Here is a 27,277-nt window from a genome sequence, read left to right on the forward strand (position 1 = left end):
TGAAATCCAACTCATTGGATGGCCCCACCCTGGGTAGGCTATAATAGCCGGGAGAATGCAAAAGTTCCAGATGTGCAGGCTGAGCTAGATCAGCCGACCAGCTCGTGCTCACAGTTTTGCTCACAGTTTTACAGAACGAAGGCGACCGGACACTATTTAAGTTTTTGAAAGTAGACTAAAGTAGACCATTAAGTTAGAAACTAACGTTCGTGACCAAGAACATCAGACAGCTGACGTGAGAGGTCTCTGGAAGAAAACCTCGAGCTGCCTGGATCAACACACCGCACTGTCAAGAGCCAACAGATCACGACCATTCGCTCGCCATGGCCATGCAGGAATCTCAGGTAAGGCAGGCATCCGGGCAATGAGAAAAGTCATGTTAATTCATCCGCTTTTGATGTTCACACACTGATCACGTAATTCCAGCATCGACCGTTTAAAAATACTTTCTTTTAACGGGTCAATGTTGGCATTAGGCTACATGTTTGTCTTGCTAGGTGATTGAAGTTTGATAGATTAAATGCCAGTTAAAACTAGTCGTTGTTGGAAATCTAGGTCTCTCACACCCACACACATCCGATTTGATTCCCCATGGCATTCGTGTTCCAGACTATAAAATACGTCTTTACGCAGAAGCTCTAGTCGGCTAACGTAACTGAAAACACGGAAAACCATAGACATAATATACATAGACGCCGCATCGACCGCTACTCCTTACTAGCGCTGACGAGATTTGGAGCCGCCATCTTGGACCGGTCATCCACTCCACTCAGTGTAATCTGTTTGGCCGGTGAGATGAGCTGTCAGCGCACTTAATTAATCATATCTCACTGAATACCGAACAGATTCTCACGCGGTTTTTTTTGCTGCAAAGGTCATACATGTAGCTATGATACAGGACACATGATTTAGCGTATTTTAATATTCATAGTGGGTTTAACAGTAATAGAATATTCTGATATATGATATAAAGTGACCTGACGTCCGATATCAAAACTGGGAACATAATCCATGTTTGACAGCATAGACAAAACTAGTTTGATACAAGTTTAATGAGTTAAATATAGTTCACAGTTGACAGAAAAGTTCCATCAACAGCATTATTCACAGTCCACAGAAAGGTTCCATAAACATTTAAGTGAGATCAGTGCCATTCAGACATCCGAGGGGTACTCCAAGTAGGCCTATGTGGTTTAGTGACAAACTTGGGTAAATTGACTCAGAATAAGTTGTAAACCTCCCAGTAGAAAAGCTGTATGATACAGGAAACATGGTTGTGTGTATTTTAATATTCATAGTGGGCTTAACAGTAGAATATTCTGATACATGGTATATTATAAAGTGATGACATCCAATATAAAAACTGGGAACATAACTAATCCACGTTTGACAGCATAGACAAAAACTGGTTTGATACAAGTTTTAATGAGTTAAATTTACAGAAAAAAATCCATTAACATTTTCAGTTCAGTGCCATCAAAAATAAAGTGATGAACAGACATTGGTGTGGCATAAAGGAAATGGAGTAACTGGGTTCAATATCAACAGCATTTGTTAGACAAGTTCCATAAATATTGTAAAGTGCAAGTTTGTAGGTTTGTTTCTGATCCTTAAAAAACAGACATTGGTTTGGCATAGTAAGTGTAACAGTTCATCAATTCAAGACAAAAAGGTGACTTGTCACTTGTACAGTGTCAATGGGTTCATCAACAGCATCTGTTATTTACAGTTCACAGAAAGGTTCCAGCCCCAATGAAGAGATTAAATAAAAAGGAATTAAGAAACATTTTAGAAACTGCTAAGATCAACCCGTTCATTGCAATCAGTAAAGAATCAGGGAGTGTATTCACAGGCTCAGTGAGACAGAGTTACCGTCATGCAGTTGGTTCTATGATTTCGACAACTGGTGCATGTCATTTTGTATGTTCCCACCTTGCTAAAATTGCTTGGGTACACTTTGGCTGAGAACAAAAGTGCTTCAGACAGCAGGTGGGCAAATAAGATGGCATAGTAAACTGGGTAAACTCCATAAAAGAGGACTGAGTCAACCAGACGATGGGAAAATGGGACACAGAGTGGCTTAATGCAGGTGGAGCTCATAAATCAAACATTCAGTCACAGTGTAGCAGATGCCCTGCAGTACTGCAATGAAGAGCTGTACCTTCCTCAGTTCCAGGGGTGTGAGGAGACCGTTCAGTTCATTCACAGTCTTCTTGAACAAGGCAGTTGTTCTGGAGAGATACAAAATAATAAATAAATGAATGAAAAGGAATTTGAGAGGCATCTTATTCTTGTTAGGGTAAATGACATGTGAATAATACAGTGTTGGGCAAGCTACTTCGAAATTTTAGTGAGCTAAACTATCAGTTACTCTGCCATGAATAAAACACTACACAAAACTACCACCCAGTCAAATGTATTAGTAGCCTAACACAAAGACAACAGTAGACTAGTTCACTACATAGGAAGCTACTTTAAATTGTGCTAATTTCACATGACAAGAAAAGTGTAGCTTGTCTGGCTAAACTACTTGATAAATAAAGAAGTTGAGCTATTGAAAAGTTACTTTATTCAGGAAATAGTGAGGCTACCACCAACACACTTAGGCTACAAGTAGCAGCTAGCGATTGCCCAATAGGCTAGTCTGTGCCACTTGTGTAAAATTTGCCGGCCAAATCTAGTATGATGTATTTCTACAATAGCCTTCTTGTGTCAGTTGTAATCTAAGTCAGTGTTATGGAATATGACTTATCAAGTCTCAGTTCATAGCCGGGTGAACACCGAGTAAACATAGCCTAGCTAGATGGCTACGATTTTCATACAGTAATATCAAAGATTGCTCCTTCTCAGCTCTGGTAATATTCTATTCACAAAATACAACCAATAGTACGGTTATGTTAAATCTTACTTGTGAAAAGTAAATCCCCCGAGTATGGTCCGCCGATTTGAGAAGGAACATGCTGCACAGTGCTGTTATCTTGTGTCTTCTGCTGCAACGCAACGAGGAGTATGACCGGTCCAAGATGGCATTTCTTGTTTCCAGCAGCCAATGCGGCGTCTATGTATATTATGTCTATGCGGAAAACGCCATTCTGTAGGCTACTGTGAATACGCACGGTAACCTAGTTACAACAGCCCGTGGCTATGTTTGTCTTGCTAGTTGAGGGGAGTTTGATAAACAGGGCCACTACGCAAGTTGCGTAGCCCCTCAATACCCTCTCCCCGTCTCCCCTTGAGTCAAGCTAGTGCAGTGGTTCTTAAACTTTTTGTCTGGCGACACCCCAAAAAACATTGGGCCAAGTCTCGCGACCAGGGATGGATTACTACACGGGCCTACCGGGCCCAGGCCCAGGGGCCCAAGGGGTCAGGGGGCCCTGAAGCCCAAGCCTTTGCATGGAATCATTGCCTCAATATCAACAAATCAGGATGTAGGCTATGAATCCCCCATGACCCCCAACCCCTCCAACATATACGACAATAACTGGGGGGCCCTTAATATATCTGGGCCCAGGGGCCCGAAAGTTCATAATCCGCCCATGCTCGCGACCCCCTTCTCTCTAACCTGCAGAATTTGGTTTCGAAATGTTGTGAAATGGGCATTGGAAGCAGAGGCAGAAAATGTGTTTCTCTCATAGGTAGGCCTAGGCTATGTCAACATCAAAGGCATTATGTCAATGGCAGCCTTTGACTAAAAACCTTTACAAAAATGTTTTTAATCCAGACTGCAAATCATTTCTAGCCCAGCCTTTCTCAAACTTCTTTAACCTGAGGCTTTGGGGTCATAGGGCCCACCTACCTACACGACCCCCCAAATCAAAGTATCTTTATGATTATCATCATCACAATTATTATTATCATGTTATATTGTTACACACATGCATTTCAAAACAGTCAGTGTTAAAGTGCTAACATTGAACATTGTTCACAAAAGGTTTGTGAAAACATGCACATCAGAGGACTGCTTTAATATTACAATAGTTGCAATGCTTTTGCATGGTTGCATGATGCTAGTATGAGAAATACTTCTCAAAACAACAGCACCTAGATTGGCAGATAGCGCACCGCTGGTGGTATGCCACCGGTGGCGTGCCACTTGTGGTCCACCATTGGACCACTATCTCTTTAAATTGTCATGAATATTAAGAAAATTTATTAAAATAATATATGGAGCATAACAATTTTTCTGCAACCCGCCAGCGGACCGCCAGAGAACCGATGAGCAAAATGCCAGCGGACCGCCAGATCTGCCTCCAGTGGTCCGCTAGCCCTTTGCTATCTGGGCAATTATATGGGTGCCATTATTTTGGGATGTTTCCCTCATGCAAGCATCATTTACTGGTAGGCAAATGGAAAACATAGGCTTTTGACATGCTTTTTAATGAAATTTCATTTACAGTTTTTCTCAGTCGCTTTGGTGCTTTTCTCACATCAGAATGAAAATTCTTATAACTATTAGTTCAACCTCCACAACATTAAGTAATTTGTGCACATCATAGTAGCAATTGAGAGAGAGAGAATTGCAAAGAGCATACAGTATATTGAAGAGAATCAGGGGAAGCCAGTCCAGTAGCTATGTCTTGGCAAGTAGCCAAACTACTGTTACTACTACTGTAGTAACAGATACAAATAAAGTCAGTCAGCCTCAGACAGTAGGCTATACAACCAGATATGTACAGTAAGCATCAAAAGCAGCCCAGCCAGACCCTAAAACTATATAGCTGTGAAGGCAATTTACACACAATTATTTTTCTTTCCTCGAGCCCTTTATGGGGCAAAAAAACTTTATTTGGTAACTTCTGTAGACATCAAAAATGGGGTGGAATTGTATTGGGAGCACTGGGGTGTCAGATGTGACTGTAAAAACATGGTTACATTTTGTCCCTCAGAGTTCAGGTAGGAGGGCCCCTTAGCAGGATTTTGCTCAGGGCATCATGGAGGTCTGAACAGGCATTGTTAAAATGCTATTTAAAACTAGTCGTTGTTGGAGAACTAGGTCCCTCACACCCACACATAGATAAGGGTCCCACTGTTATGTTCCTTTTCTGTGTTTGACTTTCGACACAAACTGGTTTCCTTGGTCGTGCATGCAATGTCAGCAGGTCAACAACAGGTCAGACATTCCCACACATATAAGGATAGCCTACTGACAGTTTTCAAGGCGCATTTTATGTTGTTACACTTCAGCCACTCGGATGAATGACATGATCTATGAGAAAGAGTATTGCATTGATAGATCAGTACGCACAGTGTAGTAGGATAGTTTGCAACATTTTTCATGTCTTTGCGAACATGACAAGAAACCATCTCAATTTCTAAAGGCAGGGAACATTGGACTACAAACCATAGACCTAGTTGTTGTGTCAGTGTAATCATTTGTGTCAGATATGCTGATAACTCAAATGCTGATCAAAAGTTGCCTGTGCGGTGCTTGCGTGGTTGATAGTTCAATAGAATGCATGACTGAGATATGAAAGTTACCCAGTAGTGATGCACGGGCTGGATTATGACCCAGGGGGCCCACAGGGAGGGGTGGGTATAGGGGTCGACCAATTATCGGCCGGGCCGATTATTAGGGCCGATATTTAGCATTTTTATAATAATTGGTATCGGCCATTTTTTGCACCGATAAGCCGATATTGAAATGGATAAAGAATGAAACGCGCTACTTTGTCTGTAAAGTGTCTCTCACTCCCTGCATTTGCTACTCTGTGGTCGAGAGCATTGTCCCGCCCACTACACCGTCTGATTTGTTAGTTAGCACGAATGCAGCCAATCAGGATCGAAGACTGAACACAGAGAAAGTTTAGGATTCTCACTGAGGCAGACTGTAGACTGGGCTTCAGCTGTACGGAGCTATTTTTCTAAGGTAAGGAAGGTAGCCTACCTTACATTGCTGAAGTTGCAATGAATCACAATAATCACAAAAAGCACCCACTTCCTTAGCGAAGTTTAGCGAACTCCCGATTGATGCACGTTACTGATATGCTGTTTACTAGTTAGCCTACAAACTCGGGTGCTGCGTGTCAGGAGCTCTTTGCCTCCGCTTCGTCCGTTAATTGTGAATAACGGGACACCACGGCGGACGTTATCCCTAGGCCTACATAGTAAACAAGTCCTAAATTATGCGATAGCGAACGTCAAAAAAAGTCTAGTTGCTCCTTTTTGAAACGGACTGTCAAAAAAGACGCACCCATGAGCAGCCGTAATGTAATCCGACCTTAACTAAATCGCGTCCTGAGCTGGCTATTAACGTGCCTTTTAGGCTCTCAAAAGTGTAGCTTATAGCCTACATATGGACACAAATTGCATGCTTAAATAGCCTAAGAACTATTTTAAAACTGTTTTGTTGAACTATTCAACAACACTTGCCATCACGCATGCACCTCTTCCTCTCCCTCTCTCGTGCTCTCTCTCCTCTCCCTCTCTCGTGCACTCACACACACACACGATGGCAAAGCATCCTCTTTGTGACAAGCACATAGCCCATTGTGTAGGCCTAGTCGATGAAAATAATTGCCATCACTCAGCTCTTGGATTAACATGATACACAGGATTTACACTTGTGATGCAAGTTGATAGACAATTGTGTATCAAAAGAAGAAGAAAAAAGTTTGCATAATTAAATGCTTTTGAATAAAAATTTACTATCTTTACTATCTACCCCCCTTTTTGACAAAGTTGACATATCGGTTTTGCAAATCGGTTATCGGCCTCCCGTTTTGGTAATAATTGATATCGGTATCGGCCCTGAAAAAACCATATCGGTCGATCCCTAGGTGGGTAGTAACACACAGTAAAAAAGCTTCTTCTTGTGCAACTTCTTGTGCGAAGTTGTACATTTCTGTGGGTCGTTTTCTGAACTTGTATGTACTTAAAAGAGAAACATGCCTGCCCAATAAAGAAATATTTGGTTAACTTAGAGTGAATTCCCGGTTGTAGCCACTTACAAATCTCAACAGTCACAGAATGGATTTCATTTAACAGAATGGTATAGGAATCTTTCAATGGTTTAGGCTTACTTTAGCAGATTTTGTTAGTTTTTATAATGCTCTCTGCTCGAGTTCCGTAAAAAATTGGTTTTATAAGGGTTGCCTTGATTTTCAGAAGACAAGTCACAAACAATCCGCCTGGCATTTCACAATTAGTGAGGCAGCAGATGTCACGCACACAGCTCACTTAATCACGCAGCAGATCAGTTCTGAGGAATCAGACAGTCCATAGTCCATATGTAGCAAGGCAGCTCACTGCTCCGGGTTAGTGTGTGCTTCACCTCACTGTGTGTTCACTGTGTGCTCTGTGTGTTCACTAATTCTCGGATGGGATAAATGCAGAGACCAAAATCCTTGTATACCCAAGTACACTTGGCCTAGAAACGTGATTTACATTTACATAATTAGTAAAGACAGAATGCAGGATGATCATATATAGTGCATTGTTGAGGTGCATTAGTAAAGTGCATAGTGGTCAGAGGTAGTCAGGTAGTCAGTCCATGTGCAAAAAGAGATGGAGCGGGGCAGGTGGGGAGGGGCTATTGATGGGTCTTGGTAGCCTAGAAATCTAGACGCACCCTAGCGGCGGCAAATTAATTTGCTCAGCCTGTACGTCTAGTATCAAACCATAGGGATTTCTATTGGCTGACGCCGTGGACTTCATCCAATCACAGCGCTCTATTTTGTTAGAGAGTCTTAAGGCGGGCTTAACAGGATAACGACAGTCCTGTGATGGTGAACAACAAGGAAGGTGGCTATGGCTAACGAAGAGCGGTTGTTTGAATCGGCGTTGGCGTCAACTTTGGAGGAGTTGGACTTGTGCTTTTCTTTGAAAGTTGAGCAACACAATGCACTTAAGTAATTCCTTTCGAAGAAGGATGTATTTGCCGTTTTGCCGACCCGGATACGGATATGGTCGTGAAGCTGGCCTATTGCATGCCTAGGCAGTTTGAAAGACAATTCTCTGCCCGCCCCTTGGATTAAGCGAGGTAAATGGTTCGATTCCAGACTATACATTTCAATGATATAGGATGGCCCGCCAGGCTAGGGTCTTGGTGTTGAGCAGCGTTTCTGAGCCTGCTGGTGCGACTCCTAAGGGTCCTGTAATGTCTCCCAGACGGGAGGATCGTATGAAGGTATATTGGGTGCAAAAGTGGCGAGCACATTTAACTGCAGATTTTGCATGTGCACACTAAAGTCATAAATGTGTAACAGTAAAGTTGAGGTTGTACATATTTTTTTATATCTTGTTAACACAAAATAGGGGCTACGCGTTCACAAATCCTTTTTACAGGTACACAAATCCTATCCTGTGAGTCACAACTTTCAAGAGTCATGCACTCGACACTTTTGCTCCAATCGTTGCAGCGCAGTTGGTGCGAAACACATTTGCACATCCGTGTTTCATAATCTGAGAACATGCACAACATTCGTGCATTTGTAAACCCAAAATGTGAACTCATGCATCCGAAGTTGTGCATCTGTGAAATAATTTCTTATTAATAAAATTCTACAGATCGCTTTGATTTTCTTGCATGACTACAAGTCAATTGATACAAGTGCTCGAATCTGCTTCTATGAGTGACGATACTTTTGCTCCTGGCTAGGTGATATAATAGGAGCAAAAAGATTTGTATGTGTGCACGTCGAGCGAATTGATCGAGAAAACAAGGCGGCCGGATCTGGATCCTAGATCGCGCTCTGTTTACTTTATTGTTACACATTTATGACTTTAGTGTGCACATGCAAAATCTGCAGTTAAATGTGCTCGCCACTTTTGCACCCAATATACCTTCATAGGATGGAGAACAGTCCATGACTGGGGTGTGTGTGGTCCTTGATGATATTGTGTGCACGTCGTAGACACCGTGAGTGATGAAGGTCAGGTCAGTGATTGCCGGGAGTGATGTGCCAATTTTCACCACTCGCTGTAGGGCTTTCCTGTTGGCCATTGGGCAGTTCACATACCACACCGTGAAGCAGTTAGTGAGAATGCTCTCGACGGTGCAGCGATAGAAGTTGCGGAGGATCTGAGGGGAGATAAAGATGTGTGTTGATTGTGAGTTAGGAAGTATATCTGGTATCACTAAGTGCAGGGTTTGTTATGGCTGTTAAAATTGGATTCTTTGACTCTGTTAATGTATCGGCACATGAATCTGTACATAGAATTCCTTAGCACAGCATGAAAGGCGGGGACAGTACTCAACAAAAAAATGGCTAGCACTAGTCCATCTTGGACACTTCAACAGGATTCTAAAGCACATATGAAATTTGCATGCCATGGCAGCATATTTGCCTGTGCATATAAATAATTTACAGCACTGGCACTGTTTGTCATCATAGATTAGATTTTTAGAACTTTATTGTCATAGACCTCTGAAGTTCGCCTACAAAAAAGCATCCATCTTTGACATCCGGTACCTGGCGATTTTTCCTATGGGAAAATAACATGGGGATTTTGAATTATTGCACCTGTTAAACTCTTGCTGGGATGAAAAAGTCTGAAATGCAGACGTTTTCCTGAACACACTTTTGTCCTCTGCCTTCGAGTGGATACTGTGATCTCCGGTACGTGAAGGCGGCACACTTAGATTTTTGCTACACCAGAGCTTACTTGCAATGCAAGTTGCCATAGGTAGTTAGATCTTCTTATATGGGCCAAGATGGCTGTTTTGGTTCTTTTTTGTAGGCGAACTTCAGAGGTCTATTGTGCAGAGTGCAAGTACAAAGATACAACGGAGTATTAGGGCCACACATGAAGAAAAAAAATATTTTTGTCATGTCGACATTAAACTTAACATTTCGAGAATAAAGTCGAAATATCATGTCGACTTTAATCTCGACGTGTCGACATTAAACTCAACATTTTGAGAATAAAGTTAGTTTGGAGAGAGAACGACCGCTCCAAAATAGGGTAGCCTACAACCGGGACGATTGAAAAGGAGGACGAATGAAACATTCCAGTTTTCTTCGAGTGCAACAACGATAGACATACATCATGTGGACAAAACATAGAACATATTAACCTCTGTTGCTCAGCCAAATACTTTCCTGTTACGTCCTTTTATCACGGAGTTACAGGCGATAAATGCGATGGTCAAAAGTAGCCTAAACTTCATTAGCGGGGTTATTTATTTATTCTAGGCCTATTATTAAAGAGTGTTTTTCATCTCAAGGTTCGACTTCATGCTTATGCACTAGACTAGGCATACTAAGTGCTCTCCCCAATCCCAGACTTTCACATTGCATGTTTGTTTGTAAAACAGCCTATAGGCTATTGCTGAATGTCTATGGAGGGACGAATAAACCAGGCAACCCTATGTATTCTAAGTAAATGCACACATACTGTATCTGTGTTTATAGCCTACTATATTTATATTTATGGTGAGACATAGAAAAGCAGTTTTAGAAAAATTAGTTTTGCCATGTTAACCTATGGAGAGTGACGGCCTGTGGGTCATGAAGGGCAGTTATTAGGATGTACGGTGGCCTTATACCCACATAAAAACAGAGTGAAATAACATTTTGTGCTATAAAAAACATTTATCATTGGAAACATGTATTAGGCTATTCTAGCTATAAATGGCACAGTGCATGGTATTTCCATAACCGCGAGATACGCGCTTCACGATGACGGCAATGAGTTGTTAACAGACAAGACACAATCTATCTGAATCTATCTGCAATCTATCTGAAATAACACCTATTTGAAGTATTATTTATGTCACATATTGTGTGTTAGTGTAGGCTACATAGCTTAAACTAGGCTATGTTTAAACTGTATTTCGAGTTTAATGTCGGCATGTCATATACAGTAATATAAATTAAATATAAATATGTGCAGTGTATTAGCAGTAACCTTATAAGAGCAGAATAAATATAGTTATGTAGTATGAAGAATGTATGAACAACATTACATGTACATATATGTGTGGTGTAGTAGCAGTAACATTATAAGAGTAGTAAGAATAATATAGATATATGCAGTGCATTAACAGAACAAATATGGATATTCAGTATGAACCGTATAGAGAGATATGTACGGTGTGTACAGCTATGTTGAGCCTGGGCCTGTTGAGGGGCAAAAATGTCCGCAAAATGTTTGTCCCTGTCAAAGTTACCATGGTCATGGACACCTTAACAGGCAATTGTCCGGGGAAGAAGGGGCTGTTGATGGGCAAAGAGTCCGCACAATGTCCGCCTCCTTGTTGTCCCTGTCAAGGTTGGCATTGTTGTGGACACCTCAACAGGCACAGGCAAGGAGGCATCAGGTGGTGGGCGGTTGGGGCCTCTGCATCCCGGTTGGTTGTTACCAGGATGCAGAGCTAGAGTTCAGTAGGGTGACAGCCGCAGGGAAGAAGCTTCCTCTGAACCTACTGGTTCAGGTGCGGAGAGACCTGTAACGCCTCCCGGAGGGGAGTGTGGTGAACAGTCTGTGGTTAGGGTGGGAACAGTCTTTGATGATGCTGCATGCCTTACGCAAGCACCGCTTGCCCTGGATGACCTTGATGGAGGGGAGTGAGGAAACGGAGATGCATTGAACAGTTTTCACCATCCCCTGCAGTGCTTTCCAGTCGGAGGCAGAGCAGTTGCCATATCATACTGTGACACAGTTGGTGAGGATGCTCTCGATGGTGCAGCGGTAGAAGTTCACCAGGATCTGAGGAGACAGGTGGACCTTCTTTAGTCTCCTCAGGAAGAAGAGACGCTGGTGAGCCTTTTTTGATCAGGGTAGAGGTGTTGAGGGTCCAAGAGAGGTCCTCAGAGATATGGACACCCAGGAACTTGAAGCTGGTGACACGCTCCACCTCAGTCCCATTGATGAAAATGGGTGTGTGTGTGCTGGCTTTAGACTTCCTGAAGTCCACAATGAGCTATTTAGTCTTCTTGGTGTTAAGAGCCAGGTTGTCAGTGCACCACGATGTTAGGTGCTGGACCTCCACCCTGTACGACGTCTCATCGTTAACAATAGTGTTAGAGCCATGTACAGATGTGTAGTCGTAGGTGAAGAGGGAGTAAGGGAGGGGGCTCAGCACACATCCCTGTGGTACGCCGGTGTTCAGGGTGATGGTTGAGGAGGTGTGGTTATATAATCTAACTGAGGTCTGTCGGGTAGAAAGTCCAGAATCCAGTTACAGAGGGAGGTTACGTCTGCAGCTCCACTTTTAATATTGACCATATAATTGTCTTTTCGGGTGAAATGGCGTTTTGAATGGGACTTCTAGGGGCACTACTGTTTTGATGCATGAAAATCGCTATTTTTAAAGTATTTTTAAAACACTTTAAGAAGGCTTGACACAACATTAAACTTTGATCAATGTCACGATCTGGCTCAAGACCATGGCAAATATGGAGACAACTCGAGGGGTTAGCGTTAATAAGATAATAATTTATTTACAAAAAAGGTCTTTACAAAAAAGAAAGTAACAAAACAAAAGCAGAAGACGCCTTCTTGGGCCACTTCATCACTTGGGCCTGCTGCAGTCAAGCCACCCAGACAGCTCTCACAGGCGAAGTGAGAGGGAAGAGACCGGACACTCCCACAGGCTAGCCTATAAAGGTACACCCGGGCCCAGGTGTAACAATCAGGAAGCCTGTAAGACACACAAGACAAGATAGGGACACCTAGTGCCCCGGTGGACCCCTGCAGTAAGACAGGGCAATGGCCATGGCACAGGCACCCATGGTAGAGGAGCCGTGACCTCAAAGTTTTACCAGGGTCTCTACACATGAACTCGTATTGAGAACATTGTTTGTGTACACAGAGTTTACTGAAAAGAAAGGTTTTGGACAACTCACTTCTTGACTGGCAAGATGGCGGCGAGCGGAAAAACCAAGTGAGTTGTTCTTTTTTGATGCCCCTTTTCAGGTTAGCCCTGGATGAGCTATAGGCCTGAGCATCACCTGATCTGAATGGGATGTCTCATGCCTTCAGCAGGAGTCTGACCACACTGTTCATCCGTGGCTTCTGATTAGGGAAGTTGTAATCCATCTGAGGGTGGTGACACTGTTGATGTTGGAGTTGATACAGTCTAAAACGGAGGAGGCATATGAATCAATGTCCGTGTGGGAGTCATGGGTAGCCTGAGTTGCAAACACTCTCCAGTCAGTGTTTTCAAAACGCTGCCGAAATGTCAGCTCCTTCTGGCCACACTTTGACCGTCTTACTGTTGGTTTCACACGTTTAATGAGGGCTGAGTACTTAGCAGTAGAAACAATGAGAGGTGATCTGAGTGTCCTGGAAGGGGGAATGGATCGGCTTTGTATGCATCAGCCATGTTTGTGAAGACATGGTCTAAAATATTTTCTCTTTCTGTTGTGGGGCTTGATAAATTTTGATAGAATTTAGTTAGTACAGTCTTTAAATTCAGGTGGTTGAAGTCCCCCGCGACAATGTAGGCTGCCTCAGGATGCAGAGTTTGTTGTTTGCTGATAGCAGAATGCAGTTCTTTCATGGCAAGCTTAGCATTATCATCCGGTGTTATATAGGCTGCTGTTACTACAGCTGTGTAGTTAGCTTTAGCCTTGCTCGAATTCCACCGTAAGAACCCCTGGGTTTGAAGATGTTTCTGGTCGGTGTGGGGATGTTCAGAGGTCTCGTTGGTTTAGCAATCTGGGATTATGCTGATAACGGTGTCAGAATTGCAGGAACCGATATCCAAAAGTTACAGTTGTCGGTGCACGATATGTACTCTAAATCGTTTTTACTGAAAATACTTGAGATAAACAAGCATATTACCACTAATTTGCAAAATCTGGAGAGACACATAGCGTCACCCCAGATAGCAAAATCAGATTAGCAGATAGCGGACCGCTGGTGGTATGCCGCCAGTGGCGTGCCACTTGTGGTCTGTCATTGAACCACCGTTCTTTAAATTTAACTTGTCATGAATATTGAGAAAAGTTTAAAAAAATGATATATGGAGTATAACTGAACAAATGAAAAAGATTTTAGACCAAGAGTTGAAAAATATTGGGCAATTTGTCTGCAACCCGCCAACGAACCACCAGAGAACCGATGAGCAAAATGCCAGCGGACATTTGCATTTGCTGCCAGGGCTAGTCTAGCAACTCTCCGTTGGCTTGTGAGCTCCAGAAATCGAAACTCAATCAGGCCAATGAAATCGTGTATCGAGTCGTTAGGTGGGCTTAACATTATGATTGATGGCAGAGTTGCAACGGTTTGGCTTGAATTCCCTGCTACTTGAAAACAAATAAGATGGATGTTGCTGTTGGCGAACAGTGTGACACGAGTTCAACTTTTATTAAGTTGGCAAACGTTTGAACTAGCCAACTAGCTCCGCTGGTGGGAAACGCATGGGACTCCTAGCGCTGCCGCTGTCCTATTGCGCGCAGAGGGAATTTGAAAGACAACTGATTATCCCGCCCCTCGGACTGAGCACTGCGAACGGTGAGTGCCCAGACCCTACATTTAAATGTGGGTCTGGATCGTCAGGTTAAAGTATGGGGAGACCCCTCGCTCCTGTAATTTTATTAACAGTTTACCGTGATTAACATGATCAAAGATCAAAGATAAACATTGTTGTACCATGGCTTTTATACTTGGTAACAACTTCTTTAAGTGCATACAAATCTGTGCCATGTTTCTTTTTAAAACCAAATTGATTCCATGTCAAATCAGACAAAATCCAGGAAAATATGGTTGCAGCACCGACTCCCATTTTCCTCAAAGTTTGTCTAAACAATGTTTAGGTTCCATAACTAAAACCTGTAAAATATTTTTGTTCAAGTCTATTGTTTTCAGTCTTTTTGCCTTTGATTGTTTACACTCTAAAAGGCATTATTTTGAAGGCCATGTTTGGACATATTTCAAAGTGTTATGCCTAACCTCACCAAACTTTGTAGAAGACAAACATGTTTTCAATACGATTCAATCATTGAAAGTTTGTACCACAGTCTCATTGGTTTTATAGTCCCTAGTCTCAGAAAAAAACAGGCAAAAAAAGTGATATTGAGGGTCTCAAAACTCTTATTTTGACACACCTGCTATCAATCAGTATTTTCTCTAGAAATAATCCTCTGTTAATGTTGTCCCAAAATGTGAAGTCTCCAAAACAAAAGGCCATGACAATAATAAGGAAATTTTTATAAGGTAAATTAAATTAAAATAAGGTATTTTTGTGTAATTTTCATGCAACTGAAATGGTATGTGGGGTAGCTAGTAGGACCATAAAAATCTATGTGGAGATAGCAAAGTATATGGACATTCAGTGTGTAAAGTACCAATATTGTACCAAGTCCCATTCACAGAATAAATGCATGTAGTTACAGGTGTTTTGGGAACATCAAAATAAACATTTACAATAAAAAATAGATTTTAGCGCCACTCAGGTGAAACGCAGCATAGCAATTTGCTCCTTTTATGAGGCATTAACTCCTTTAGGGCGAAGAAGAACTTAACATATATTTTACACTACGCTCACACCAGTTGAAGAGATGAATAGCTGAGAGGATCTGGCCATCTTCTGGAAATAGTTACTGATACCAAATGAAAAAAACAAAACTGTTTTTAACACTTTGAATGCCGCGCTGTTTTCGGAAGCTTTGGCCCAGAGTGCCAGCAATCTAGATCATTGTTGACAATTTTTGTAGAGCCACAACGTATTCTATGTTATAGCGATGGACACATATGGCTTGTTTGAAAGGTGAGACTAAGCTCTCAGTGGGTACAAACCGTTTATTTCTACATGCCTCCGTTCCTGAGAAATCCCAAGCTAGTTTTCATCAAAATCCCTGTTTTTTTTTTCTAGAAATGGAGATATAGCGTCTTTCATGAAATATGAAGTGTTGCCTGTTAGTGTTGCACGGTGCACCGATACTACAAAAGTATCGCAATACCCTGAAATTAATGTCACAATGCCTAATTTATTAGTACCGAAACTTTTGAGAATGACCGTGTTCTTTTGAAGTAACATGCCTGTGCGCAAGCCGCAAGGCATGCCTCTAGTGCCTCCTCCCCTGTGGCTGTGCGTCTTTTCTCCTCACACACACCACACACACGTAAGCGCAGCTGTACTTCACCTACGACTTGTCAATATTGCGTTTTTAGCACTCAACGCATGGGAACAAAAAATGCAATATTGCGTTTTTGGCACTCGAAGTGTTAATACCCTCAATATCACACTTAAAGGGGTGGTTCAGGATTTTGGACATAGGACCTCATTTCCAAGTTAGCAAGTGTGATATTTATCATTGGAGACCGTTTTCAATACGTTTCATCCAGTCCTTTTAGTTAGCAGAGTTCGCAGGTGCTAGGCTAGCGCAAGTCAACAGTATTTTAAAAAATGCGAATAAATATAACGCCAGACGGTGGCCCCTGGGGACCAAACTAAACTTATCCGTAATAGTGGGGCTACATGCCCACCAAGTTTCATGTGACCCGGTGTTTCGGTGTCCCGGGTATCGTTGACCAAAAATTCAGGAAGTATGGCCCTTTCCATTTGTCTCGTAAATCCTCATAGTCCACCCGTACAACATGTACGAATGAGTTGCTAGCGCGAACGCTGGGATTTGTAGTCTTTTTGGGAAGAACATGGATGCCTCCAGGGCAGCAGCTGTCTCGTTAGTGCTGGACATTGGTGTAGAACACGAGAACGCATCCCTCATTCACCCTTGTTGGGTATGGTCAATGTGAATTAATAGAAAAAACTTTTTTTAGTAACTCAATTTCACCTATTTCAATTTCAACAAGTGCTTTCGTGTTTCTCTCGAGCCAAGAGGGGCATAAGCAGGCTAGTCATTGTTATTGTTTTGTGCTACATGTAGCCTTTAGCTAACTGTCTGGAAAACAAATTGTTACATTGTATTGCACACACAGCAATGCCGTGCAATGCATGAATTGGTGACCGGATTGAAGCAGCAATGTAATCTAGTGTGTAATAAATGTCATCTCATCTCAACATCTCGACCTTCTTAAGAACACAGTTAAAAAAATCATTAGGAAAATAATATTAGTGAATGAGGAGAGTATACAAATCCCACAGATTGGTGATCAATGCAACAAGATTCCCGATGTTTGCTAAATTTGCACAGTGCTATTTATAAGTGTAGGCTATATGTGAAGGCCTATCCGCAAACTCAGTCCCATCTGAGCGAGAATTTTCAGCAGCCGGACTGACAGTAAACCGATTGCCACACACCTCACCCCAGAACATGTAGATGTGTACATTTAGTCTACAGTGAAAACATGTAGACTAACTCATCTGTAACTTTAAGAAATCGCTGGATCACTTTTTTTTTAGCGTAGCCTACATGTAGCGTTGCATAGCCAACTGCTTGCCAATAAAGACGTTGCCGTGACTATCCAATACAGTTTAAAAACTTGAATGAAACATGGCATTAGGGCATGTTTTTATATTTTTCCCGATGTGTTTTTTCCTTCAGGTGTCCACTCCAGCCTATTTCAAGTAGCCTGTTATAGCCTTGGCTTATGTTCCGTTGCGTAGCCTTAAGCCACATGAAAGTGGCAATGAATAAATTGCTGCGACTATTAAATAGCCTACAGTTAAACAGTTGAATGTAAAATGGCACGGTATGTTTTCGTTGTTGATATTATGCTTTCTTTGTTTTCCTACAAGTGTCCTGACTATTTCTTTTTCAAGCCTATAAGCAACATGTTGCATTGCACAGCCTAACCACATAAAATGATCAATAAATATGTTTCCGTGGCGATCATATATCCGGCCTATTTTAAAGGTGAATGTAAAATGGCTTTTTTCCAATAGTCATTTATTGAGGAATGTATTAGGTCTGCTGTGTGTGTGTTATAATAATGTGTGTGGTGATGGGGGTGGGTGGGTTTAATGAATAACTGATTATTGTTCATTAACATTAGTGAAAGTCGATTAAGAACATTTCTATAAATTTGCAACCCTAGTCCCAAGATCGTTTCCTCTGTACCATGGACTTACCTTACCTGTTATGTTTTCTCTTTGTCTTCAAGACTGGACCGGTATTTTGCAGCATTTATATCCACTACCAACTGATAAATGGAGAAAATCATTATAAAGTGGTGACTGCTGTGGGGAACGTGCGGTCTGGAGATATAGAGCCCCTAAAGTAAGAAATGAAAATGTTCCACCTACCACCTTTATAAACCTCTTTGTATTTTAGGTTTTGTTTGCTATGTACAGTCTGAAGACTTATTTAATGTACAGTGATAGAGCATGTTGGATAAAAAAAAACAATTTGTGCATGCATGGTCTAAACATGAAATGGTGAAAAAAATTAAACCAAATGATACCATGACTGATTATTGATGCCTCCACAGAAAAGGATTTAAACTCGTGAAGCTGAATGACAAAGATCTTTTGGGTGCGACTTCAGAACAATTTTTCAAATTGCTGAGTGGTAGTCAAGGTGAATTCTCTTTGGTAAGGGTAAATGTTTTTACAATCCTCACACTTAAATAAGTTTACCCCATTCACTGTTACTGTATTATATCAGCACACAGTACCACACCAATAAACATCGCCACTTCACTCTTTAGCGAAGGCCCTTTTAGAGGAGTAAAACAGGTGTTTTCAGATAGTAATGTGATGTTAGACAGGTGTTTTCAGATAGTGATATTTATCATAAATTGCTAAATATTGACATAGCTCTTAAATGTGGAACTAAATATTCTTTAAGATCATTGTCTCATTGTATGCTGATGAATCCTGTTCTGAACTCACTCTACTGTCATCTTCATGTTTAAGACAATAACTGAAGATCATGGAGCAACGGACAATTCGGTGAGTTGCCTTTAACCATAGCATAGTGGTGGCCATTTTGGGTCATCCTTACATCGACTTAGTGTTGTAACTTTTTAAATAAAAAACGTAATGAAAAAGCCACAGAATTCTTAAAAGTTCCTGAATTCACAACTTTTACGACTGCATTGTGAACAGCAGTCTTACTGAACTGTAACTTCTCACTCATCAGTTGTTATTCAAAATATCTTTGCTGAAATGCAGTGAACATTTTTATGTCTTTTTACCCATTTTATCTATCAGACTTACTGTATACAGTGCCTATAAAAAGTATTCACCCCCTTTTTTATGAATGGAATCTTGATCAATTTAAGTCAGCATTGAGTAGACAACATTGAGTAGACCTTTGGTCGCAATTAACGCATGGAGCCTGCATGAATAGGTCTCAAATAGGCTTGCATATCTAGATACTGCAGTTTTACTTAATTTTTCTTTGTCAGGTTGGAAGGGGATCGGGGGTGAGCAGCCCTTTTTATGTTCAGCCACAGAGTTTCTATAGGATTGAGGTCTGGGTTTTGTCTCAGCCACTCCAGAACATTTACACTTATTGTCTTTAAACCATTTCTGTGTAATTGTCGCTGTAGCATTGGCTCATTGTCTTGCTGGAAAGTAAATCTTCTCCCAAGTCATAGTCCTCTTGCAGACTGAATCAGATTGTCCTTCCATATATTTTGCTGAATTCATTTTACTTTGACCTTTACAAGCCTTCCAGGGCCTTTAAATCAAATTAAAGATGGTGTGTTTTGTGGTGATGTGCAGTGTTTGGTGTCCACCAAAAACAGCATCTAGTCTGATGGCCAAAAAGCTCAGTTTTGGTCTCATCAGACCAACGAACCTTCTTCCATTTGACCTTGGAGTCTCCCATATGTCTTTGGACAAAGTGTAAGTTCGGTGTAAATTGACCCATAGTCCTGTTGTTCAAGCTAATCACATAGGGAAAAGAATGGGACAATTTGGGACAACATAGGCCAAGTTATGGACAGGCAGCTTAAAGCAGACCCATGGGGCAGTGAGGAGTTACTTTCAGTTTCAGTTTTGATGCCCCCATGTCGTCATCGTCTTGCTGCCCTCCCTCTGTTCTGTGATTGGTCCCCTGATTTCAATTTCAATTTATTTGCTTAGGGGGATAGCCCCTTGAGAAGATATCTCGTTTTCGAGGGGTACAATACAAAAACAAAAACAGAACACTGAACAAGACAACACTTTCACACATACAGTACATTCACACAAAATCTCTCCCACTCCCGCCCCAACGTCACCACCCTTGAGGAAAATAACAATAGGTCATAGCATGGCAGTATTCAGCCTACACATTTACAAAGTATATTCAGTATAGGTGTTACAGAGAATAGTACTCAGCACATCACCAAATTAACATATACAGACACCTAATCATAATTATTCAAAAACATTTACATGTGGAGTTCGCCTGTAAGTAGGTCAGAATGGAAAATTTGAATGAGTGAAGGCAGACTATGGATCTGATATTCCTCGGCAGACTATTCCAGTCGTAGGGCGCTCTAAATTTAAATGCCCGTCTACCAATCTCCTTCGTAATATTTGGCACCGTGAACGTGGGGTGTTCAGTGTGCCGCAATCTGTGGCTAGGTCTGTGTGGAATTAGATAGCCTTTAAGGTATTGGGGGAAGTCAAGGTACACACATTTAAAGATGAACTGATACCAATGAAACTGTCTTCTGGCTTTTGGTGATAGTAAGTTCAGGGAGTCATACAATACAAAGTGATGGGTCATAAACGGACATCTTAGAACAAATCTACACAGGTTATTAAATGCTACAGTTAAAGGTTTCAGGTTTGAGTCTGAAGTGTTTTGATAAACAACGTCCGCGTAGTCTAACAGTGGGAATATTAGTGTTTTAACAATTCTCAGCCACGTTGGTTGAGAGAAACAGTTTACTGATCGATACAATAAACGTAGGCAATTGTTAATCTTTTTTACAACAGAGGTAATGTGGTACCTGTATGAGTTGCGAATCAAGCCATAGTCCTAAATATTTAAATTCTTCGACTTGTGCAAGTATTGAACCATCGAGGAATTTAAGAAAAAGAGAAGAGACTTGGGTACGTGATGCTGATCTGGTGGGAAACAACATGCAGTATGATTTTTTTGTATTCAATAGTAGGTGGTTGGTCTGGAACCAGTGTTGCATGGCAACAAAGTTAGACTGTAATGAAGACTGGATCTTAGAAACCGACACATTAGATGTATATATCACGGTGTCATCTGCGTACAAATGAATATTGTAGTCTGAGCAGATTTGTGGAAACTCATTTATGAATAGGGAAAATAAAAGTGGCCCTAAGGAAGAACCCTGAGGGACACCCTTCTCCATTAATACAAACTGGGACAGAGACCCATGTAGGGAAACACGTTACCATAGAGATAAGAATTGAACCAGAGAATAGAGTCCTTAGAAAGGCCTATTGCATGTAGTTTGTCAAGAAGCAGGTAATGATTGACCGTATCGAAAGCCTTGGAAAGATCAATAAATATGGCACCCACTGACATGTCTAATGCAGATGATACATCATTGGTAAATTTGATTAGGGCAGTGGTTGTAGAAAAATTTGGTCGGAAGCCAGATTGAAATGGGGACAAAATAGATGAGTCATTAATATATTTGAATAATTGTTTAAATACTAGCTTCTCAAACACCTTTGCTACGCTACTAATGATAGAAATAGGCCTATAATTATTGGGATCCTGGGATCCCCTCCCTTGTGTATAGGTGTAACTCTAGCTGATTTCCACATTGGAGGAACCACACCAGTGGATAATGATAGGTTAAATAAATCAGTCAAGTTATCCTCGTCAAGTCAAGTTATCCTCGTTGCCGCTGACTCTTTGTTCCAGGTGTGATAGGCCTACATGGTCACCAAGAGTAGTCATCGAGCCTTGGATAGTTTGTAGGCTCGTCTGAATATTGTCCATTCTGGTATCGATAAGGGAAAACATTTCCCGTTTCATTTGCTGTAATGCGTCCCAAATTGTTTGATTGGAAATTGACGTGACATCCATGGCGAGGTCAAGCGTGCCCAGTACGCAAAACAAAGCTAGCGTTTCCTACCTCACGTAAAGTTTCTTTGAGACAACTTAAAGTCCACTTTAAAATTCACTTAAATTGAAAAAGACAGGCTGTAGATTTAACGCATGAGGACTAGGATTGTAACATTTAGCGGACAGCACCCGACGCGCACATCACTCACGACGCCATCTTGCTTACTAACTCAGGCGAAAATTTGCTCCATGGAATCCAGGCTGCCTAGCAGCGTGAATAAAATTGCGCGCGTAAGGCAGCATGGGAAAACCCAGGCTAACATTAATGATGGATTTCACTGAACTCCAGGGGATGTTCAGTGACTTGAACATTTTTTTGTATCCATCCCCTCACTTTTTCTTGTCAATAATCTTGTCTTTTTTAAGTTTGTTTGTTTCATAGTGGAATTATAGCCAGGAATACTGATTGACCAGTGACTGGACCTTCCAGACACAGGTGTCTTTATATTACTATACCATACACATTCACTGCACTCAGGCAATCTCCGTTTCACTTATTGTGAGACTATTAGCACTAATTGGCTGTTGATTTAGGGCAGTTAGTTTAAGGGGGGGGGGGTGAATATGTATGCAATTGCTTATTTTGAATGATACATTTTTAATTAATTAACATTACTTTAGGCACTGTATCTAGGCCTACTCTCACACACTTAAGCAGCCTCTCTAATGTGCTCTCTGATTATGTCTCTTAAGCATCAAGGAGACTCCAGCAACACCTTTGAAGAAACCACACTAACTGTGACACTGCAAGATGCCAAGATTGATTTGCTGTGTACAGACTGCGATGATCGGTGTATTTTAGAGAGTCAACATCTCTGTAATTGGCCATTCTTCTTTATTTCCTGATCCTCTACTTTAATGTCTGTCTTGAGTATATCTTAGATAGGAGCTGTCCATCTAAACATCTTAGTGAATATTGTTAATTGATGTATGAACTTTTCTGAATGTGTAATATTTAAAGGTAAAGTCAGCGATTGTACACGATTTTAAGCCCATACAATTTTTTTTTTCACATTCAGCAATCATCATTGCTATTGAAATTAATGTAAAATTGTTATTGATTCACCTCAATTAAGTTTTGCATTAGTTTCTGTTTATTCATTTCCTTTGTTTCAGATCTAGAGCTCTGGGAATGTAAATCAATTAGGCTTGCGAATAAAGGCAGTGAGTACCTCGGATGGACGGCTGTGGGCCCTGGCTTTAATGACACAGGAGGTATGGCCTCATCATTTGCATCATTATGTTTATTCAGCTGACACTATTATCCAAAGCCACTAACAAAAAAGAACTAATATTTAAAGTAAATTCCGGCGCAAAATTAACCTAGGGGTTAATAATAACACGCAAAGTAAAAAGAAATAGCTATTTCTATACCACTAACAAGGTTCAAAATAGCATCACACTTCCACGGTAGCATAATGAGGGTCCCTACATGAAAACCAAAGCTTTAAGAACTTTGTAAGTGTACAGACAGTTTATTAAAAAGATAGTTTAGAAACAGTACCGTTCACATATACAGGCTGGCGCCGTCTTGGGAAAACAGTCACGTATGAACAATGTATGAACTACATGTACAGATATGTGCAATGTAGTGGCAGTACCATTATAGTAGTAGTAAGAACAATATAGATGCAGTGTATTAACAGAATACAGAAATTACAGAAACTGAATAAATATGGATATTTAGTATGAACCATATAAACAGGTATGTAGGCTATAGCTACAGTATGTGCAGTGTAGTAACAGTACCATTGTAGTGCAGAAACAGTAACATTATAATAGTATTAAGAATAAGTGCAGGATGAAGAGCATTATAATCTAATATTCAATGTTCATTATTAAATGCTTAGCTGGAATGATGCTTTTCCATGTCATCTTATTCTTAAAGCATGCCTACCTGCAGGCATGCTTTTGGGCTATGGGTTTTCTACAGGAAGGACACTTAAAACTTATTTTATTCTTGTTCTTTCTATTTTATACACTCTTATATCTTAAACAAATAAATTACTGTATATGAAGAGCCTTTCATTAGGTATCTAGATAGTTAGGCCTATTCAAATACATAATGCCCCACCTTGATTACAACCTTGTTATGGGAGAACATTTTTACATGTTAAATATTTTATTAAAAATGACTATCGGCCGATAAATCGGTTATCGGTTTTTGAATAACTCAAATATTGAAGTCGGTAGGTTATCAGCTTTCAAAATCCCATATTGGTCAGGCTCTATAGGAGATGGAAACAAATTGACATGCACACATCAAATGCATACACTCACACACACACACACACACACACACACACACACACACACACACACACACACACACACACACACGCCCACACACACACATACAAGCATACACAAAAGTTGCAAGAGTAAGGGGGTGGAGTAGAAGATGCAGACAAATTGACAAGCAGGGGGAGGATGAAAAGGATTGAGTGGTGGTCAGGTCATATTTTGGACCGCTATGCGTACATTTAGTTGTTACATTTTTAAAACTCTGCACATGCCTGATATCCACGCACCGCCCAGACCTTTTTGACCCAAATTATTTTATGATATTTTCAGTACACCACAGTGTAATCAAGGCAAGCTTAATTTTATTATGCCAAAAAGGGAAATTCAGGTGGTCAAGGTGCAGGGATACTGTAGATGCGGAAGTTTTTTTCTCAAAATTTCACAATGTGTTGTTTCTGGCATTGTTATATGTATTTTTTCTTTCAGATAGTTTCTTCATTATTTATCTACACTATGCTTTATAGGGGTTTCCAACCTGCAAGTTGCTCTTTAAAATATGTGTGTGGGGGGGCGAGAGCTGGACGCTCATTGGTGTAGAGAGTATACAGTATGGGAGACCAAACACAGTGCTGTGGGGCCTTGTTTATAGACTTTAGAGAGGAGGTTGTTGAATTAAACACAGCGCTTTAAAGAGGAGGTAGCTGAATTAAATCTGAACTTGTGGGTCAATGTTTACAGACTTTAGAGAGGAGGTAGCTGAAATAAATCAGTGCTGTGGGACCTTGTTTATAGACTTTAGAGAGGTGGTAGCTGAATTAAATCTGACCTGTTGGCTCCAACTAAGGACAAACTCATTTTTCCATAAAAAAGCCAAGATTCGCCAGTTTGCCCCCCAGCACTTGCAGTTGTATGGTAATCTTCACAAAACTGTAATAAATATGAACCTGTGCACACAATATTATTGGCTACTACACAATGGAACAATGGAAGAACGTGTTCACTCTAAACAATTTATGATATTATTTACAATTTACAGTCTACTCCAGAGGCGTATGATGAAGATGGCAACTCATGAAAGCTAATCATAATGATATGAATGAATTATAAATTATCATAATGATATGAATGAATTATAAAGAGGGAAGCAAACAGAAACAAAAAAACATAAAAATGAGTTTTATATATTGAATTTATTTACATCTTTTTTCAGAAAAGATCACTATGCTTAAAATGGATAAACATGTTGTCCTGCAATTTCCTGGCTCCTTTAAATTCCTAACCTGTGAGAAGGAAAGGGAAGGGACCTTCACCTTGAAAGCTGAGGTATTTAATCAGAAGTATTCAAATCTACTTTTCAAGTTTGTGTTTCTTTCCACAGATGGGCTCATTATGCATTGTCATGAATAGTAAAATGTGTTATGCCATTATTTGTTTGATTTGTTTTTTAGAAAAATGACAAGCTGAAAGACCTGCTGAGTGACATAGTGGTAACTGATTTTCTTCTACCTTCTTTGAGATCTCTAGACTAAAGGGAACGATGATATCTGTTTTTGATTCAGATGATTATTTTATCGGTTTCATTACTAAGAGTGACAAAGTTAGAATTGTTGTGAGAGACAATGATGAAAAACATGATTTAACTCTATTAACATCATCTTTCATCCTTAGATTGAGCTTGTCTTTTGATGCCAAGATTACTGTAGACACATCCTAATTTTTCTCTTTTTTAATTTCAGGAAAGAAAGGTACCTCATGACAAGAACAATAAGAAGATATTGGAAGACAACAGATCCTTTTTCTTCCACCTTACAATAAATTCTGACAATACATATACATTTGAGTCTGCCCTATACCAAGGTCAGTTCCTTTGCTGTACACAGGCACAAAACAAATTAGCAGTCAGAAATGTACCCAGAGGAAGTGAAGTGGACGCTTGCTTCATAATGAGAACATCGAAAATTTTAAAAGCCTCTACTTAAGGCCTACACACAAATACACTTCACTTACATGTAATATATGAGACCCAGTGTAAGCTATTCACGGGGGCCAGACTGGGGGGAAAGTGGGACTGATTACAATGGCCCTAAAAGGGGAGTGCCCTTGAAAAGTTTGGAATATATTTTATTTTACAGTTTATTTTAATTTCCAAATCAGATGTCAAAATTGAATGACAGACAAAATGTCAAATTAGTGTATTGGCGGAATAACTTGAACTTGATTGACTGACTGAATTATGTATACAAAAATTAGTAAAGACTGTCTTGAAGGTCACACTCATCCCTTTCTAAAGCAAAACGGTTTAGTCCTCCTGCACGACAATTCATAAGGTATGGCATTTTGTTTGTTAGTTGAGCATGGCTAGTGGTGGAGCCCCAACTGTTGTGCTGCTGGTTCAATGTCTTTCTCCAAGAAAGCTAAATTGGGTTACCAAGGTTACCAAAAAAGAAATGAAAATCAGGAAGAAGAGAGAACAAAAGAAGGGAAAACAACTTCTTTCCAAAGAGAGATGAACTCTGAAAGCTCTGAGCTCTGAGGATAAGAGGCTATTATCAATCGTATGCTTCATGCTTGCACAGGGGTCTGTCCTTGTAGATAGAAAAGATGTGATGGAGGATAATGGAAGTGATGGTAGTGAAGAGAGCAGGGAATATGAAGGTTACTCTGCACAGTGAGTAGGATGAAGAAAGGTCAGAAGAGTAAATTGGTTAGGGGGGCAATGCCATATTTTTGCCATATTCTAGCCTGGCCACACCCAGATCCTCATGAATGACTTTGTCATGTCATAATAAGCTACGGTCATCATGTGCCTCTTGGAGGCACACTTGCCATGAAAGAAAACATTTGAACTAACTAGGGTCTAAACTAGGGACACAAATTCCAATTCATGTAGATCTACAATCATAAATATAATTATCAAAAATAAATCGGACCAAAAAAAAAATCAACTTCCAATGACGCTGCGCTGTAACAGCAGTGGTAATGTCCCTCGACCTGTCTATCCATTCATATGCGTGTTCCTGCACACATACACTGGTCTATTGTACAATACAGTGCAAAGGGTCACCATCTCTTATGTACCTAAATGTATGACTCATTGCTTCTATTTATTCAAAATGTAAAAAATACAGAAACTGTACTCCTGGTTTAAAGGTACTGTAAGCGATTCTAAGCTATTTCTAACCCGTAGCACATTT

The 27,277-nt window shown here is 40.6% G+C and overlaps 1 protein-coding gene across 1 annotated transcript; it reads left to right on the forward strand.

Moving 5' to 3' along the window:
• Positions 1-25,612, forward strand: LOC125288945. Its single transcript, XM_048235661.1, has 8 exons — positions 1-344; positions 17,953-18,068; positions 18,280-18,382; positions 18,707-18,742; positions 22,533-22,656; positions 22,956-23,054; positions 25,294-25,406; positions 25,532-25,612. Exons 1-8 carry the CDS (start codon positions 324-326, stop codon positions 25,610-25,612), a joined length of 693 nt encoding a protein of 230 aa, XP_048091618.1. The 5' UTR covers positions 1-323.
• Positions 25,613-27,277: the final 1,665 nt, after the last annotated feature.

Source organism: Alosa alosa, chromosome 23, assembly GCF_017589495.1.
Source record: "Alosa alosa isolate M-15738 ecotype Scorff River chromosome 23, AALO_Geno_1.1, whole genome shotgun sequence".
Taxonomy (NCBI): domain Eukaryota; kingdom Metazoa; phylum Chordata; class Actinopteri; order Clupeiformes; family Clupeidae; genus Alosa; species Alosa alosa.